A 15884-nucleotide genomic window follows, 5' to 3' on the forward strand; every position below is an offset into this window, starting at 1 on the left:
CATCATCATCATCATCATCATCATCATCATCATCATCATCATCATCATCATGGTTCTAATCTACGTTCCATTCCAAAGTGCTAGTTTTCTACATCCAAGAAATCTTTTTCTTTGGAGAAAGATGCAGCCATGGAAAATCTCTGCCTGGAGAATGCAGTCCAACAGACAAGGTTTTCCTATTTCCAGACTGCTTTCCAATCCAGCTCTTCTCCGTAACAATGAAACAGGAATCTAATTGGCATCTAGGTTAACAGCAGTGCTGAAGTAGTAATGTGTCTGTTTCCAAGTAAACCTCATACCCAGAATGCTTGGATGATAAAATCAATATTTGAAATGCCAGGGGGTAAGAACTCCAGCTTGTTATAAAAGAATTGGAAAAAATCTTTCTCACACACAACGAATAAAGCAAAGTTGTCCCAGGCAGTAAAACTGGAAATGAGAACCTCACAAGGACTGCTACGTCAAACTGAAGCATTTATTTTCCTTTTCTCCAGCATATCTACTTGTAAAGTCAAGCCTAATTATTTCTTTCTGCTTTATCAGTATCAAAAAGCTTAAGGGATATGCTAATTTTAGGGCTTTTTTTTAACACAGAGTTTTTAAGAATTAAGCCTTGTGCCACCTTTTTAAAACCAATTGCAGCTCAAAGAATCTTGATATGGGAGGAGACAAAGAGCAAAATCCTGCCTGTGCCCTATGTGAGGAGTGGTACTTTTTTGAGGGTCACACAGAAGCTGTGAGAGAAGGCAGGGGAAAAAAATCTGTCCACTCTGATTGCCTTAATCCTCCAGCGTTTTACTTCTTTCATAGCTACTTTCACTATTTACGATGGTGCATTTTTCCTGCATTAGTACATCAATAGGCTTCCAGAAAAAAACCATTTTGCTCCAGTAAAGGCTACCTTGCTTCAACTGAAGAAACTGACCACTTGGGCTGCTGAAAACACAGAGCAGAACTATGCAGAATCACAGTGTGGGATATCTAATCCACAAGGGCTATCTAATCCAACCTCCTGAAGGAATATAAAACTACAGCATTCCTGAAAGAGGGCCATTCAATCATGTGTTTAAAGACCTTCAAAGGTCTTTAAACACGTACAACCACTTTCTGAGGCCATCTTCTGCCTTCCTGAGCATCCCCTGTTCCTCCTAATGTTCCTCCTAATGTTCCTCCTAATGTTTAGGTGGAATCTCTTTTCTTGTAATTCGATCCATTGTACTTAGAATCCATTGGTTTGGGTCCTAGTTTTTCCATACAACATTCATTCAGATATTTAAAGATGGGAATCATATTACCTCTCAGTTTTTTCTTCTCCCAGCTAAACAAACCCAGCTCCCCGAGTCATTTCGCAAAGGGCTTGGCTTCCAGACTTTTTACTACCTTACCCACCCTTCTCTGAACATGTTCCACCTTGTCAATATCCTTCTTGATCTGTGGTGTCCAGAACTGGACACACTATTCCATGTCATATTTGACATGGGCTTGTTCCTAGAAAAAGAAGGACATGGCATCTGCATGTCTGGTTCCCATCCCTTCTTGTTGTTGTTGTTGTTGTTGTTGTTGTTGTTGTGTGCCTTCAAATTATTTCTAACTTATGGTGACCCAATCACAGGAACCATGATTAAACCATGATCTATGAAACTATAAACCATGGCTAAATGAACCATGGGTTATGAAGCTGGGTGACCTTGGGCAAGTCAAATGCTCTCAGTCTCAGCCTAAGGCAATGGCAAACCTCCTCTGAACAAATCTTGCCATGAAAAACTCTTGATAGGTTCGCACTAGGGTCACCATAAGTCAGAAACAACTTGAACATATACAGCTACAGCAAACAAATATGAAACTGGGAATGAGATGACGGTACAAATGTAGCCATTCAACCTAGCATGAGAAGTTCCTTGTTCTCCTACATAACTTTACACTTAAATTCTCATAGGTATTGTTGTATAATTTGGATAATTTTGTTTTTTTTGCACTATTAAGCCAGAATCAGGTATTGGATTGTTCAAGTGATATAGCCCCAGCCTCAGTCTATAGTGTTCCCTTCAGTGTCCATGGTGGCTAGAGGATTATGGGATTTGCAGTCCAGAGAGAGATGGGAAAGGAAGAGAAAGAGAGGCTACTTTCCTCAAACAATGATATATGTTTCATGTTATGATTACCTTTTGGTCCCTTGAACAATTTGATTTCGACAACAGTCTCCAGAATAGGTCTCCTTCGACGGACATACAGTCGCACTATGGAGCCAGCTTCCTTAAGTGCCTCAACAGCTTTGCTGTGTGACACCTCTGAAACATCAACCTCGTTCACCCGCAAGATGCAGTCATTGACTCTGGAGAGAAAGGAAAATAACAAGAACAGAAGTTGAAGAACCTAGCTGCAAAAAGAGAAAGCGGTCCGTCAGCAGCGCAAAACACATTCTTAATTGGAAAGTTTTCAAGGGACTGGCACAGGCATGCAACAGTGGAAAGCCCTTGTCTCATTGGAAGAAGCCAGGTATTTCTGAAGACTCTTTGGCAGTCATTTGTAGGGGCGGTTCCTGGCGGGGAGGAGGAAAAACTTTTCTGTATACTCAGCATGCTTTCTTCTAACTCTATTAAGAGGCAGACCTTCCTGTAATGAAATTGCATTGAAAGTCATTCTGTTGCCTCCTGGAATTTTATTCCATAAGGAAATTAGTTATTGAAATTAATACACCTACGGCAAGCATCAGTCCTCCATTCACCTTGGTACTAAGCAATGGACTCTTTGTTCATTTTAGTTCTGTATAATATAGTTTAATTAATACAATGCAATACAATACAATACAATACATAATAGTACATTTCTATTTAGGATAGTATTTCTCCCCAAAATAACACTGGATTGTTAACCCTAGATTTGCTTTTCCCTACATCAGATGTGAGTTGATGTGGAGCCCTCCCAAATGTTTCTGGAGTACAACTCCCATCCTCTATCACTGTTGATTATGGCTTCTTAATGTTGCTGAGAGGGTTATACTTCCAACTGAGAGCTGTGGGTCAAAATTTCTGGAGGGTTCCAGCAACTATGACAGGTCCATGGAAACTTTTCTGTCTTTGGAGGGGAGGTGCATGAACAGAATCCCAAGAAGCAGTTGGAAATTCAGTTCCAGTTTTGAGTATATATATTTTAAACAGACTGTCACTTTTAGTAGCATAGTGAATGGCAGATCCTACTATATCACACAAATATCAAGTTTATTTGTGTGACTGAATGCACACATACAAAATGGCATTTGCAGGACATGGGCAAAACAACACACTGCAGGAAGTACAAGTCTGCAATCTTGACCAGGAATCCACTCAACCAGTGGCCAGTCATTTCAACCTGGAACATCACAGACTCTCTGGTTTGTCCGTTTGACATTGAAGTGCTATCTCCTTCAGGCATTTTGGACAAAAGGGAAAATTTCTGGATTTATAGACATAAGACTGTAATATCACGTAGCCTCATCTCCTGAAACACCATCTGCTGACATATCATCTGCTGAAAACAGAGTGCTCTAAACTGCCACCTTGGATGCAGCTCAATTTCATCTTTTGCAACTGAAGAAGGTGGAAGACAAAACGTTTTGTTCATTTTATAGTTTTTTAAAAGTTCTGTCTGTTAATTGCTTCTAGATGAATCATCTCCCAGGCTTCATAATCTCAGCCTAGAGGATAATACTTAACACCATCATCCATTTGATGGTGTTGACAATGCAGTGTTCTTAACTGCCACCTTAAATGCAGGTCATTTTGTTTTCAGAAAATGAAGAAGGAAAAAGCTGAAATGTTTTTTTTAATGTATGTATTATTATCGAGCTCATATATATGTCTACACGCACGTACACACACTGCAGGGGAGGAGCTTCAACTTAATAAAAAGGTTAGCTGCTTCTCTTGGATCTTTCCAGTTCAGGTAATTCACCCTGTTTAAAGACAGGAAAAGCCTGATCTGAGGAGTTTGGAGGAATTTCTGTAGGTACATAAATAGTCTTGGGGGGGCCCACTCTCTCTTAATGAGAGGTCCATACACAGTCAGCCCTCTGTATCCATGAATTCTTTATGCACAGATTCAGCCATCCATGTTATGACGCCCTGCATGTGCAGCACCATTTGAGTGCTGTGCATGAGGGATGTCATCATGGGTGCACCTCGTGTAAATAGGTGCGTGCCAAGATGGCACCCCGGAGGAGGAGGAAGGGCTAGGCGCATGTAAACAATCTGCCCTCCCTCAGCCCTACCACGCATGGAGGCTGGCAGAAACTGTTGGTCTGTATTCCCCCTTAGTGATCAGGATGGCATCTCTATGCCTACTGAGAAAATTTGGAGAACAGTGATATCATCCAACTTAGGGTGACAACAGGTGCGCCCAGCTGCCAGAACATGCACATGGACACTGATTCAGAGACTGAAGCAGTGGATCTACTAGGACCTGTTGCTGAACTAGAGCAGAAGCAGGACCCAGAAACACATGTCTCAGATACAGACCAGAGTGAAATATCAGATCTGGCAGTGTCCTGTCCATTCAGATATACAAGACCACTCACCCCCACCTATTTTCACCAATCAGAGACAACAAAGGGAGAAACTGAGGAGATCTCAGAGGATTTATAGGAAGCAGCAATTAATTAAGCAGCTGTTGCATTGATCTACTGATCTATAAATACCCAGCCCTGTCCTCCAGGAATTGTCAGAGATGACCTGACCTACCTGTCTCTTCATGATGTTCCTGAATGCCGTGTTTGACCTGGACTACATCTGCTGACGCAGGAAGCCATGTACCTGACCTGGACTGTGTTTGTTGACTATTGGATGCTGTTTATCTGACTTGGACATGCTGAACTCTGTTTGGGTGCTTAAGGCTTATATTTACTAAAGTAAAGTAATTGCTGACTTGTTAGCTACTCTGTGACTATGTTTGCTCATTAGCTGATGTGTAGCAATCAGCCTTGGGTTGGTTGCCCAGACTGCATTTGGGACACCCCTGAACCTTCTGCCTTAATGCAGCCTTGTTTTGGGACTTCTGATTTGAGTGGCAATGAAACTGGGAGAAGCCAACATTTCTCTGCCCCCTTGGCCCTTGCTCAAGTGGTCCTGAGGTTCCTGTTCAAAATCCATACCCAATAAAAGAGACTTGTTTATTTCATTATTGTATCAACGTTTGTAATTCATCTGCTTATTTATTAATTTACTTCAATCTTTTAATTAATCTATTTTGACATTTTTGCAGGCACTCCTACGGCACAACCATGCAATAATTAAATCCAATGGCTAACCCCATCTAGAGCAGACCTATTCAATCAAGGGTTGAACAGTAAGTAAACACTTCTGTAAATCCAGCTGATTCAGTGAGACTACTGTAATCATGATTAGCAATTGGATTTAGGCCAGTATTAATTAAAATAATCACTTAAAATTACTTAGAATCCAACTGAAAGCAACATAAAATTTTCCAGTACAGAGAGGAATAAAAAACACATTTCACAGCATCGCTAAAATATGCAGCAGTAGATTTATAATGCTAAGAACATAGCCTGGGAGAATTATTTTAAAGTTTTCACCAGGCTGAGAAATGACCATCAAGAACAGCAGGGAGTGGAATAGAGGGTTTTAAAATCATAAAGGCCATCCAAGAAATCTCCTATCTGGACAACTGCTACAGATTACAGTGCAATCTTTTATGGTCCTCAGATGGAGAAATAAAAAACTAATTCTGCTTTCTTCCAAATGAGCAAAGCATGCTTAGAAATATATCTTCGATGGCAGGTATGACAGATGAACCCAGAACACCAGGAGCGGTGGCTTCAGAAATGTACTACCATTCCTATTTAGAAGCTAATGAGCCTTACTAAGAAAATTCACACACTAAAGGAGATGGTGCATTTTTGTTGCTATTGCTGACAGGAGGAATCCCAGTTCAGCAGTGACTCATTATAGGCTCAGCACTGAAGCCAGAGGTCCATGTTTACTGGAGCAAGAGAAAGGTAGGTGTGGCACCCATTTTCCTCCTCCATATCCCAAGGTTTCCACAGAAGTCTCAAACAGCCATTTTTGTCACTGTACAATGAATGCTAATCATTGCCTTCCATCTGAAGACCTGAAATTCAGGCTCAGCTCCATTTGGCTTGCAATGTAGGAGGGCTGGCCAAAGATATTTTGCTGTCTCAAGTGTAAAACAAGCTGGCACCACCTTCCACTCCATGTACAGAAGCTGATTTGACTGACGGCTGAATCTTACTTCAACTAATCTCTTCCACCAAAGTCAGGTGGAAAACTTGCTGGGTGAGGAAGCAATCAAAGCTGGATACATGGCAGCCACAGCCTTGTCATCCAATATTTCACCACTACCTTCCCTCCACCCAGTATACCTCATTTGGAGTACTGTGTTCTGTTTTGGGTGCTTCATTTGAAGAAGAATATAGATAAATGAGAGTGGGTTCAGAGAAGAGCAGCAAGGTACAGAGAACAAAACATATGAGGAAAGATTGAGGGAGTTGGGTGTGCTCAGCCTGGTGAAGAGAAAAACAAAGCAGTGACTTGGTCCTTATCTGCACTGTAGAAATAATGCAGCTTGACACCACTGTAACTGCCATGACTCAATGGTATGAAATCTTGGGATTTGTAGTTTGTAGTGGCACCAGAGCTCTCTGACAAAGGAGGCTAAACTTTGTCTCACAAAACTACAAATCCCAGAATCTCATAGAACTGAGCCACGACAGTTTAAAAGGTGTCAAAGTGCATCATTTCTGCAGTGCAAATGCAGCCATGGTTATACACTTTAAATATATGAAGGACGGCATAAAGAGGAGGGTGCAAGTTTGTAGCTCCAGAGAGTAGGACTAGGTCTAATGGTTTGAATTTACAGGAGGGTAGATTTTGAAAGACCATTAGAAGGAACGTGCAGACAGCAAAAGCAGTTCTGCAACTGAATTTATTATTATTATTATTATTATTATTATTATTATTATTATTATTATTATTAACCTTTATTTATAAAGCGCTGTAAATTTACACAGCGCTGTACATACAATCTTTTTAATTGGATGGTTCCCTGCCCTCAGGCTTACAATCTAAAAAGACACAACACAAAAGGAGAAGGGAGTGGTGGAGGGGAAGGGGATGAGGGCCAGCAGTTCTTCTCTACCTCCAAGGCCTGGACCAAGGCAGATGGACTGGAGGGAGGGCTTGGCTTCTTAATGGATGGTTAATCTTTTTCCAGAGAGGCCTGTTAGAGCTAGCCTGCCTCTCTAGTAGGATAACTGAATCAATTGCCTACAGCAGTGGTATGGTCTCTTTCTCTGGATGTCCTCAAAAGAGGCTGGACAGCTATCTGCTGGGGATGTTTTAGCTGGAGTTCTTGCACTAAGGACTCAATGGCTTATAGGGCCCCTTCCATCTATATGATTCTATGATTCCCTGTACTTCCTGAGGTGGCTGCATCATGCTGCCTAATGAATAGCATGGCTGGTTCTGCAACTCTGGACTTTGCTGAGCAACCCAACTGTTGGGAGAGGACAATGATTATACTTACTGTGGGACTCACCACTTGGTTTTCAGCTAACGATGAAACCAGAAGTGACTTTTGCTTTGTACTTTTGGGGAGGCTGTATGGGGGATTATTTTAATGTATAGTACCACTCCTGGAGGCCTTTAGGAGCAATAATCTACCATTTCTTGATGGCGTTCCACTGGAGGGGGCAACCAATCTAAGGATGCATAGGTCAGGAGTGTAAATTGTGTAGTCATCTAGATGTGGTTGAACTTCTATTCGCAAAACGTCTCACTATTGGCTAGGCTGGCTAAGGGATGATAGGACACACATAGTGCAAGGGCTTTTAGGGGTGAAGGGAAAGTTTGGGAACCACAAAGAAATCATCTGTGGATTGCACATGGCGTGCACAGGGCCATAATTTGGGCACTCCTATTTTAAGCACATAGGACTGAAATATTAAGGATCTTTTTAATGGAAAAATCAAGGATTGTTTCTAAATGTTCACATCAAAAAGAACTACAAATAGTCTTAGATTCCTAATAAATATAATAAATAGACTCCTAATATATATATACATTTCCAAGCATGTACACTTTACATTTTTTTATGTGTGCGCATAAAGCCTAGAGTATTTTTAATGTTAACCATTTATTTTTTGACTTATACTCCACTTATGTTCCACCTGAGACTCAAGGTGGCTCACAACACAATTTTAAACAGGTTCAAGCAGCTACAGATTTTATTAAAAATGACAGAAAGTTGTGACATTAGAATACCAGGAACCCTGGAACTGTTTTGAAATTGCAGCAGCTAAAAACTGGCATCAGGTATGTATTTTGTTGGTTTGCTGGAGTGTTTTGGGGGGTTCAATTGCCTCACCTAGCCTTGAGGGTCTTCAGTCCCACCCTCCCATTCTGAGGTCCATGTAGAACACTACTGAACTGAAAATATTGAAACACCGCAATAGAAGGTTACACTAGAACAGTACAGTAGAAAAGTTTTATTTATTATGTTAAGATTTCACCCACTGTCTTTGATTTTAATGATTTTAATGTTTATGTAATTCTAATCCTTAACTGTTTAATTCTTTTTAAGGGGGGGGGTATTGTGTATATATTGTTGTACTATTTTAATGAAGTACACCACTTTGATTGTCTTAACAAAAAGCGAGATATAAATAAAAATGTATTTATTATTTACTTACACCCCCACCCTTTACAAGGCTCTGCCACAGTTGCCAGTATATTGTCATGAGTCTGGCTGAATAAAATAGTCTTTGCATATTGATGTAAAGTCAACAGAGAACTGTTAGCTTTGTTGGTGTTGCTGTTGTACACCTTCAGGTTATTTCCGATTTATAGTGACCCTAAGGCCCTATCATGGAATTTTCTCAGCAAGTTTCTTCAGAGGGAATTTGCTATTGCCATCCTCTGAGGCAAACAGAGAACTTGCCCAGGTTCACCCAGTGGGTTTAAATGGCTGAACTGACATTCAAACCCTAGTCTCCAGAGTCATAGTCCAGCGCTCAAACCACTACACCATGCTAGATCTCTGTTAACTACCCTAAGCTAAACTGCTATCTTAAAATGTTGTAAATGATCTTGAGTCTCATCCTGGGGGAAAGGCTGGGTATGAATTGAATGAATGAATAATTTCTAGCATGGAAAGGACCATGTTGTAGATTCCTAGGATATTGCTATTAAGTATAAATATCTGTTCGGAAAAGGGAAAAAAGAGGGAAACCCTAAGGAGCTTATCACATGAACTTTAAAAGCGTTTCAAGCCTCCTGGGCTGAAGCTGGAACACGAGATGGAGTTGGGGATTATCGTATGCTAAATCGCCACCTAATTGCTGCCCGCCATCAGCTGGGGTCTCAGCAGCACTCTGCCAGCATTTTTTAGAAGCCGGAAAGCTTCCAACTTTGAAAAAGTGCTGGCAGGAGCATGACTGGGACCAGGCTTGGACCTGGGCTGAACGCGGGTGGCGATTAGGCAGCAATTTAGCATGCGATAATCTTGCCTCCATCCCATGTCCCAGATCCAGCCAGGGAGGCCTGAAACACTTTTAACATTTATGTGATAAGCTCCTAAATCAGTACTACAAACATATCTAAAGGCTGAAAGCCAGACTTTCCAGTGCTCACTCCTCTCCATGGATAGGTGAATCCACCCTCTTTCTGTTTCCAATGTTCATTAACTAACACACACACACACAAACTTCATCTCTTTCCATCAAATATGGGAAAATAAATAAATAAAAGCAAACTAGCACATTTTTCCTCACTCATCCCTACTGTGCAAGATTTATTAATTAAAAGATTGACATGCATATCTGATTATTTAACAATCACATCCACTGACTTTTGTGTCTATCCTTAAAAGAAATTCTGCTCCACTTGATTCTTTCTGGCTCTGTTTCTCCCGCATCATTTGTTAAAAGAAGCTCAGACCTCATTGGCCTTTCCAACACCAAATCAGAAAAGGAAATGATATGCTTGATGGTTGGATCAAAGGTCACAGTGCCTCAAGGGAACAAAAAAAAATTGACATTTATTCATAGGATTCTTGCAGTTATATCTAAGGGCATCCAAAGGTCAAAGGCACATGCTTGAGCAGGATTGTGGTAGACATACATGAGTAGTCAGACTGAGCAATTGGTCAGAGTTAATGGCTGCATTAAAATGTTGAGTCACGAACTGGAAAACTCTGTATCTCGCATTCCATGATTCACTTGTGATTATTTGATGCAAGTGGAGTTGCATGTGAAATTATCTTCTATCTTTGCAGCACTTTCATCTCAGGAAATGCTTGCAAACTTTGTGAAATTTCTGCTGAGATTTCAACACGTTGGATGGAGGTGGACTTTCTGTTTGATGAGGTGCATGGAGGTTTGCTTCTCCATTAGCTGTCACATTGCATGCAACAACCAGCTGACAGTAGATTTAGAAATCTCTTAAGCATGAAATGTAATTCATGCAAAATTTGATGAAAAAGCTGAACCAAAAAAATGCCAAAGTTTTCCAATTGGTCCTAAACTTGCACTCAAATGTTTAGGATGTAAGCTTAATAGTAAACAGTGGGCAATAGTCATAGCTATGATGACAGTGCACTATTGTCATGCTCTGCTTGTCCTCTGAGTCTGAAAGCTCTGACAAAGAGGCTGAGAGCCCCAGGGACTTGCCAGGATGCCAGGAAAAGGAGAGACACCAGAATTCTCAGCATTTAAGTAAAAAGCAGACTGCTAATATAGAGCACCTGTGAGATCCATCCATCCAGTACGGTTGACAACTGTCCATCTTCCTTAGGAGAAAACCACACTGGTGCCTTGTTCCTTGATCAATTGCCTGTTGCCTTGAACTCTGCCTGGACTCTGACTATTTTTTCAGACTACCCCTTTGGACTGCTTGACTGGACTGACTGCTGACTTGTGAAAAACCTGGACTGAAACAACCCATGTTTATGACCATTGCTTTTGCTACAGATGCTTTAGTGAGCCAAACTCTCCTTCTCTCCCCATTCCTGCTTGAGATGCTGAGGTTCTGAGTTGGAGATTTGGCTACCTTCCCAAGGGCAAAACAGGGCATTTATCATTGTACCTACTTCTGCTGATGCCACCTCTCCAAAATCTAGCTCTTCAGCCAGCCAGTGTCCTAAACAAAGGGTTTCTGAAGTACTGCAGATTAGGGTATTGAGAAATGATGACTGCAGTCCTCTCTGGTTGTGTGATGCATTGAGATAGACACCTGATGGCCAATACTGAAATAAGCATACTACATAGCTTGAAGCAGAAGATGCAGAAGTTCTATAAGACCATGGGCAGATTGTGGTACAGACCATGAAATGCTAATATCAAAATTTAGAGTAAAGCTAAAGAAGAATACCCAATCAATTTAAATCAACAATAAGGACACTCTATGGCCAGCAGGTAGACACTTTACATGTCCAATTAGAAATAAAAAGACAATGGAAACAATGCATGGAAGAACTATATAAAGGATATGTTAGGATGAAAGAGTCATTCAAGGAAGAACCGTTTGAAGATGAACCGACAATTTTAAAAAGAGAAGTAGGGTTGCACTCAGAGCACTTGGGGGAAATAAATTACCAGGAATAGATGGCATACCAAGCAAGCTGCTTCAACATACAGAGGCAGAATCTACTCTATTCCTAACTAAAATCTGTCAATAAGTATGAAAAACAAAACAATGACCCACAGATTGGTAACTCGCAATATGCTTTCCAGTTCCCAAGAAAAGCGGAAGAAAATTTCACTCCAAATTTGTGTTTCCAGGGGGTGGGAATTGTTACACCAAGGTCTGGCCCTCTGCACTCTTTCTCTTTTTCAAGGGGATGTTTGAAGCATGTAGTCAAGAGGGCACCCCAAGTGCAGGAAACTAGCCATACTATATAAGGAGATCCATGACCATATTTTGAAATCCAAGAGGCTCAGCATGAGGGAAGTTCAAGAGCACACAGCCAAGGACAGATCAATCAAGATCAGAATCTGCACAATCACTTCATTGATAGGAGTGATGGTGTATGACAAACCTTGTGCTTGACAACCTCCTTCAGTGCTGTGGCATCATTCTCTTCAGGAGGAGAATTGTGCCGTGGCAGCGGGGTGGGAGGGCCATGTTCAACCCTCTCCTTTTCTGCCATGGCATTGTTCTCCTTAGGAGGAGAGTGGCACCACAACAGTGGGATTGGGAGGGCTGCAAAGGAGGCAACTGCTGTAGTGGACTGGGGGAGGGCCAAACCAGGTATCACCCCTTTTCTGGACTGTCACCAAGTGCAAGCCACACCACCTCACACCCACACAGTCATGCTGCTATTTCATATGTGTTTCCTGATGCATATGAAAGAACTGTATGTTGCCTGATGCATAAGAAAGTACTATTTTTCAAATATTTTTATTTCCTCCCCCCCTCACTAGTACAATGCAAATGTTTACTGTATAAATGGGCCAGAACAAACCTATGTATAAGCTCATGAGAAAGTGACACAGGCTTAAAATAAGACCAATTGTCCATCCTTACTACCTCTCTAACATGGCAGCCATGGAAAAGTGGCTCCTTGTGGAGCAGAAAAATCCTGAGAAAGGGCTCTTTTTCTTGCCTCAAACACTGAGTTTTCATCTGTTGCACAGTGTGTTGAGCAGTTGCCAATCCTGACCTTGCTAAATAATTTTAAACTGGTGAAACCAGACAATGGTGGCAGGGAACAGAGAAACAGAAGGAACTAAAGAAGAAGAACTGAACAACAATGTATCTGAATGTTCAGATAGACCATCCACCATCTGATCCCTGCTGAACATGGAAAGCTCCATCTTGTCATAATAGAAATTACTGGACTAGTGAAACAGTCAAGCTCGATATGTGGCAATGTCCTACATCCCATTTATTTAAATGGGCTTTCTTCAGAACAACTTCCCATCACATTGATCCCCCCCCATTTGCCTTCTATTACTAAAGCATATTTTTAAAGTTAAATGTCACATACATGCATTTCTATTGTTGCCTACTACCATATCTCACTCCTACATTACTGATAATTACTTTTTAACCTTTCCCAGACACTGTACTTTCAAAATTCTTTTCACCCAGAAAGGTATTTCTGTTGGGATAAGAGATACAACGACAGGTAAGCCCCAGGATTAAATACAAATTCTATCCACATCACCAAGCTGTATGCCAAGAGAGAAAGCAGGGACCACATTTCCCCCCCCAAATACATATGACAAAGAGCCAAGGATCCATAAAAAAGAAAGAAAGAAAGAAATGAACCTGCCAGCAGACAGTAGTAATTTATCCTTTCAGTGCAGTAGAAAGAGGAAATAGACAGGCTTGTTTTCCATCCTAGTCTCTCTGGATATGAGGAAAGATCAAGATGTCTGTACTTACTCCTTATTCCTGCCATAAATAGGGCAAGTGTGTTGGCCAAACTCTAGGGATTGTCAAGTATATTCTTCTAAATATCTCCCCTCCAAAATAAGATGTTGCAGAACAGGTGGGCACCACAAGTTGATAAGCCTCAGACAGAACATAGATCCCACTAGTTACCAAGGTAGAAGGCGGAGAGCGTCACTTTTCATTTAAAAAAAAAAATCACACAAACACTTGCCACCTGTCAATCCACACTTCTGCAAAATAGCTCACAGAACACCTGAAGTCGACTTGTGTTTATGCAAGAAAACCAGTTGCAACACATACCTCCCAAAAGGCCCATTCCAAATTGGGTATGTTGCAAACAGCTTTCATGTCCTTCAGTCTCAATCTCTCTCTCTCTCCAGCTTTCTTAGTATTTGACAAACACACTAACAAATTAAAGAGTTATAACAAGCCCTCAAGCAAAAATTCCACCTTTTTTTATAGATAGACTGCCATATTCACTCAGAGGATTTCCAACCTGCCAAAGGCAGAGAAGGGAACTTAAAAAACTCACTTGGCAGCCTCTTGTTCAAACAAGTTTTTAAAAAAATATAAATAAAACCACACCCTTCATCACTGCGTTCATTGAAAGAAGTGTTGCAAATTACAGCTTCCCCCCCCCCCATGGGCAGTTTAGTTCTTAACTGTAAAGTCAATTACACACCATTAGAGACTACAAAGGAAGAGTGCAAGTTCCCCATTAGTTGTGGTATTTGAAGACTATGAGCTGATTTAAATTTGGGTAGAAAAAGCATGTTTAGCTAAGAAAAAAGAGGAAAATACAGGGAAAACATATATGAGGAAAATGCAGAACACATACTTGTCAGGTAAACCACTTTTTATTTTGTGTTTTTTTGCACAGAAATCCACGTTTTTGCAAAAAATTGCATACACTTTTTAAAATCTGTTTCCTCCATGCACTTTGTGCAAATCTGCTGCGCATAAAAAGACGTGTAGTTTTCCTGCCTGCCTTTTCTGGGAGGATAAAACCACCCTCACTATTCTGCACAGGAACCAGTGGATTTAATGAAAAGTACATGTTTTCTGACTGTAGAGTGTACTACAGTCATACTATGTACAAAAGCCACGACTATTTTTACAGAAATGAATTCTCCTCCCCTCCGCCAAAAAAAAGCCCTAAAGGACCTTCTGTGCTTGAAAACTGTGCAGAAACAATTCTCACAGAATGGGGAGAGACTTGCTGAAAGTATTTATTCTCACATGTGGAGATGAAATAAGCCAAGATTTGCACCCCTAGTGTTGGGTCAGATCAACGTCCCATTTCATCCAGCATCCCATTTCAAAATCAGAGGCTTGTGGGAAGTCTACAAGAAAGGCATGATAGCAATAGCACATGGAATGGAAAATAATCCAATTGGCTTTAACAATCTTGTTTGGGATAAGGGGGAAATGTGGCCTATTTCCCAATTTGGGAAAGCTGAAGTCAGCCCAAATCTCCCCTCAATTTTGCCATTCCCCCCAAGGGGCTTAAAAATGCTGCAAAATACCCATAAAACTGGTGGGTGGAAATGAAAATGAAACAAGAAGTGATGTGATATCATTTCCTATTGGGGCCCTTGTGAGGGGCAAGAGGATGAAGATGGCTTCCATGCCTCTACAGTTGCTCACCTTTTCAGTCTGTGTGAAAATAGCCTTTTTGTACCTCCCAGGACACACTCAAAGCAAAAATGCACCATGTCTTGAAAATTCACACATTTGCAAAGGTTACTAGATATTTCAGAGAAACTAGGTGCAAATAAGAGGGCCAATGTGGCTTAATGGTTTGAGCACTGGACTATGACTCTGGAGATCAGGGTCTGAATCCCAGCTTGGTCATGAAAACCCACTGGGTGACCTTGGGAAAGTTGCATACTCTCAGCCTTAGGGAAAGGCTATGGGAAACCTCCTCTGAAGAAGCATGCCAAGAAAATGCCATGATAAGTTTGCCTTAGGTCACCATAGGTCAAAAATGACTTGAAGGCAAATAACACACACAGGTGCAAGTGAAACAAGGTGCACCTTTAAATATATATATGGCTAAAATCCACACAACGGAGAGGGGAGACAAGGGTGTGTTCCCTAACAGGGAAAGATGGGCATATTAGGCAAAATGTGCACAGAAGTTAAGAATTAGGAATACAGTCATCCCCCACATGTGCAGCTTTGACATTTGTGGATTTAATTATTCATGGATTTGATTAATATGTTCTGTTTAGGAACCTCTAGGTCCTCTAGCATGACTTTGCCAGATGTTGACCATAAGTCACACAGGAGGACCGAGATTCCTAGAGAGGGGTTCTCTCAGATTAAAAAAAAAGTGTTCTGTGTGTGTGTGTTTTGCACTTTTTCCATTTTCACAAAGGCCCTGTGGCCGTAACCCCAGTGAATGTGGGCCTACTCTAGGTGTGAGTAAAAAAAAACCTTACATAAAAATGTCAAATAGCTTGCTCTATCTTTGCT

At 41.1% G+C, this 15884-nt stretch overlaps 1 protein-coding gene across 1 annotated transcript in view; it reads right to left on the bottom strand.

Moving 5' to 3' along the window:
- The window catches only part of LOC121925147 (disks large homolog 2-like), a 1073267-nt gene that overhangs the window by 108949 nt on the left and 948434 nt on the right, over window positions 1-15884 (bottom strand). Inside the window, exon 12 of the mRNA XM_042456961.1 lies at window positions 2163-2332. Within this exon, the coding sequence (XP_042312895.1) occupies window positions 2163-2332 (170 nt within the window). The remainder of the gene's footprint in view (window positions 1-2162; window positions 2333-15884) is intronic.

The sequence above is a fragment of the Sceloporus undulatus genome, chromosome 3 (assembly GCF_019175285.1).
Source record: "Sceloporus undulatus isolate JIND9_A2432 ecotype Alabama chromosome 3, SceUnd_v1.1, whole genome shotgun sequence".
NCBI classification, from domain to species: domain Eukaryota; kingdom Metazoa; phylum Chordata; class Lepidosauria; order Squamata; family Phrynosomatidae; genus Sceloporus; species Sceloporus undulatus.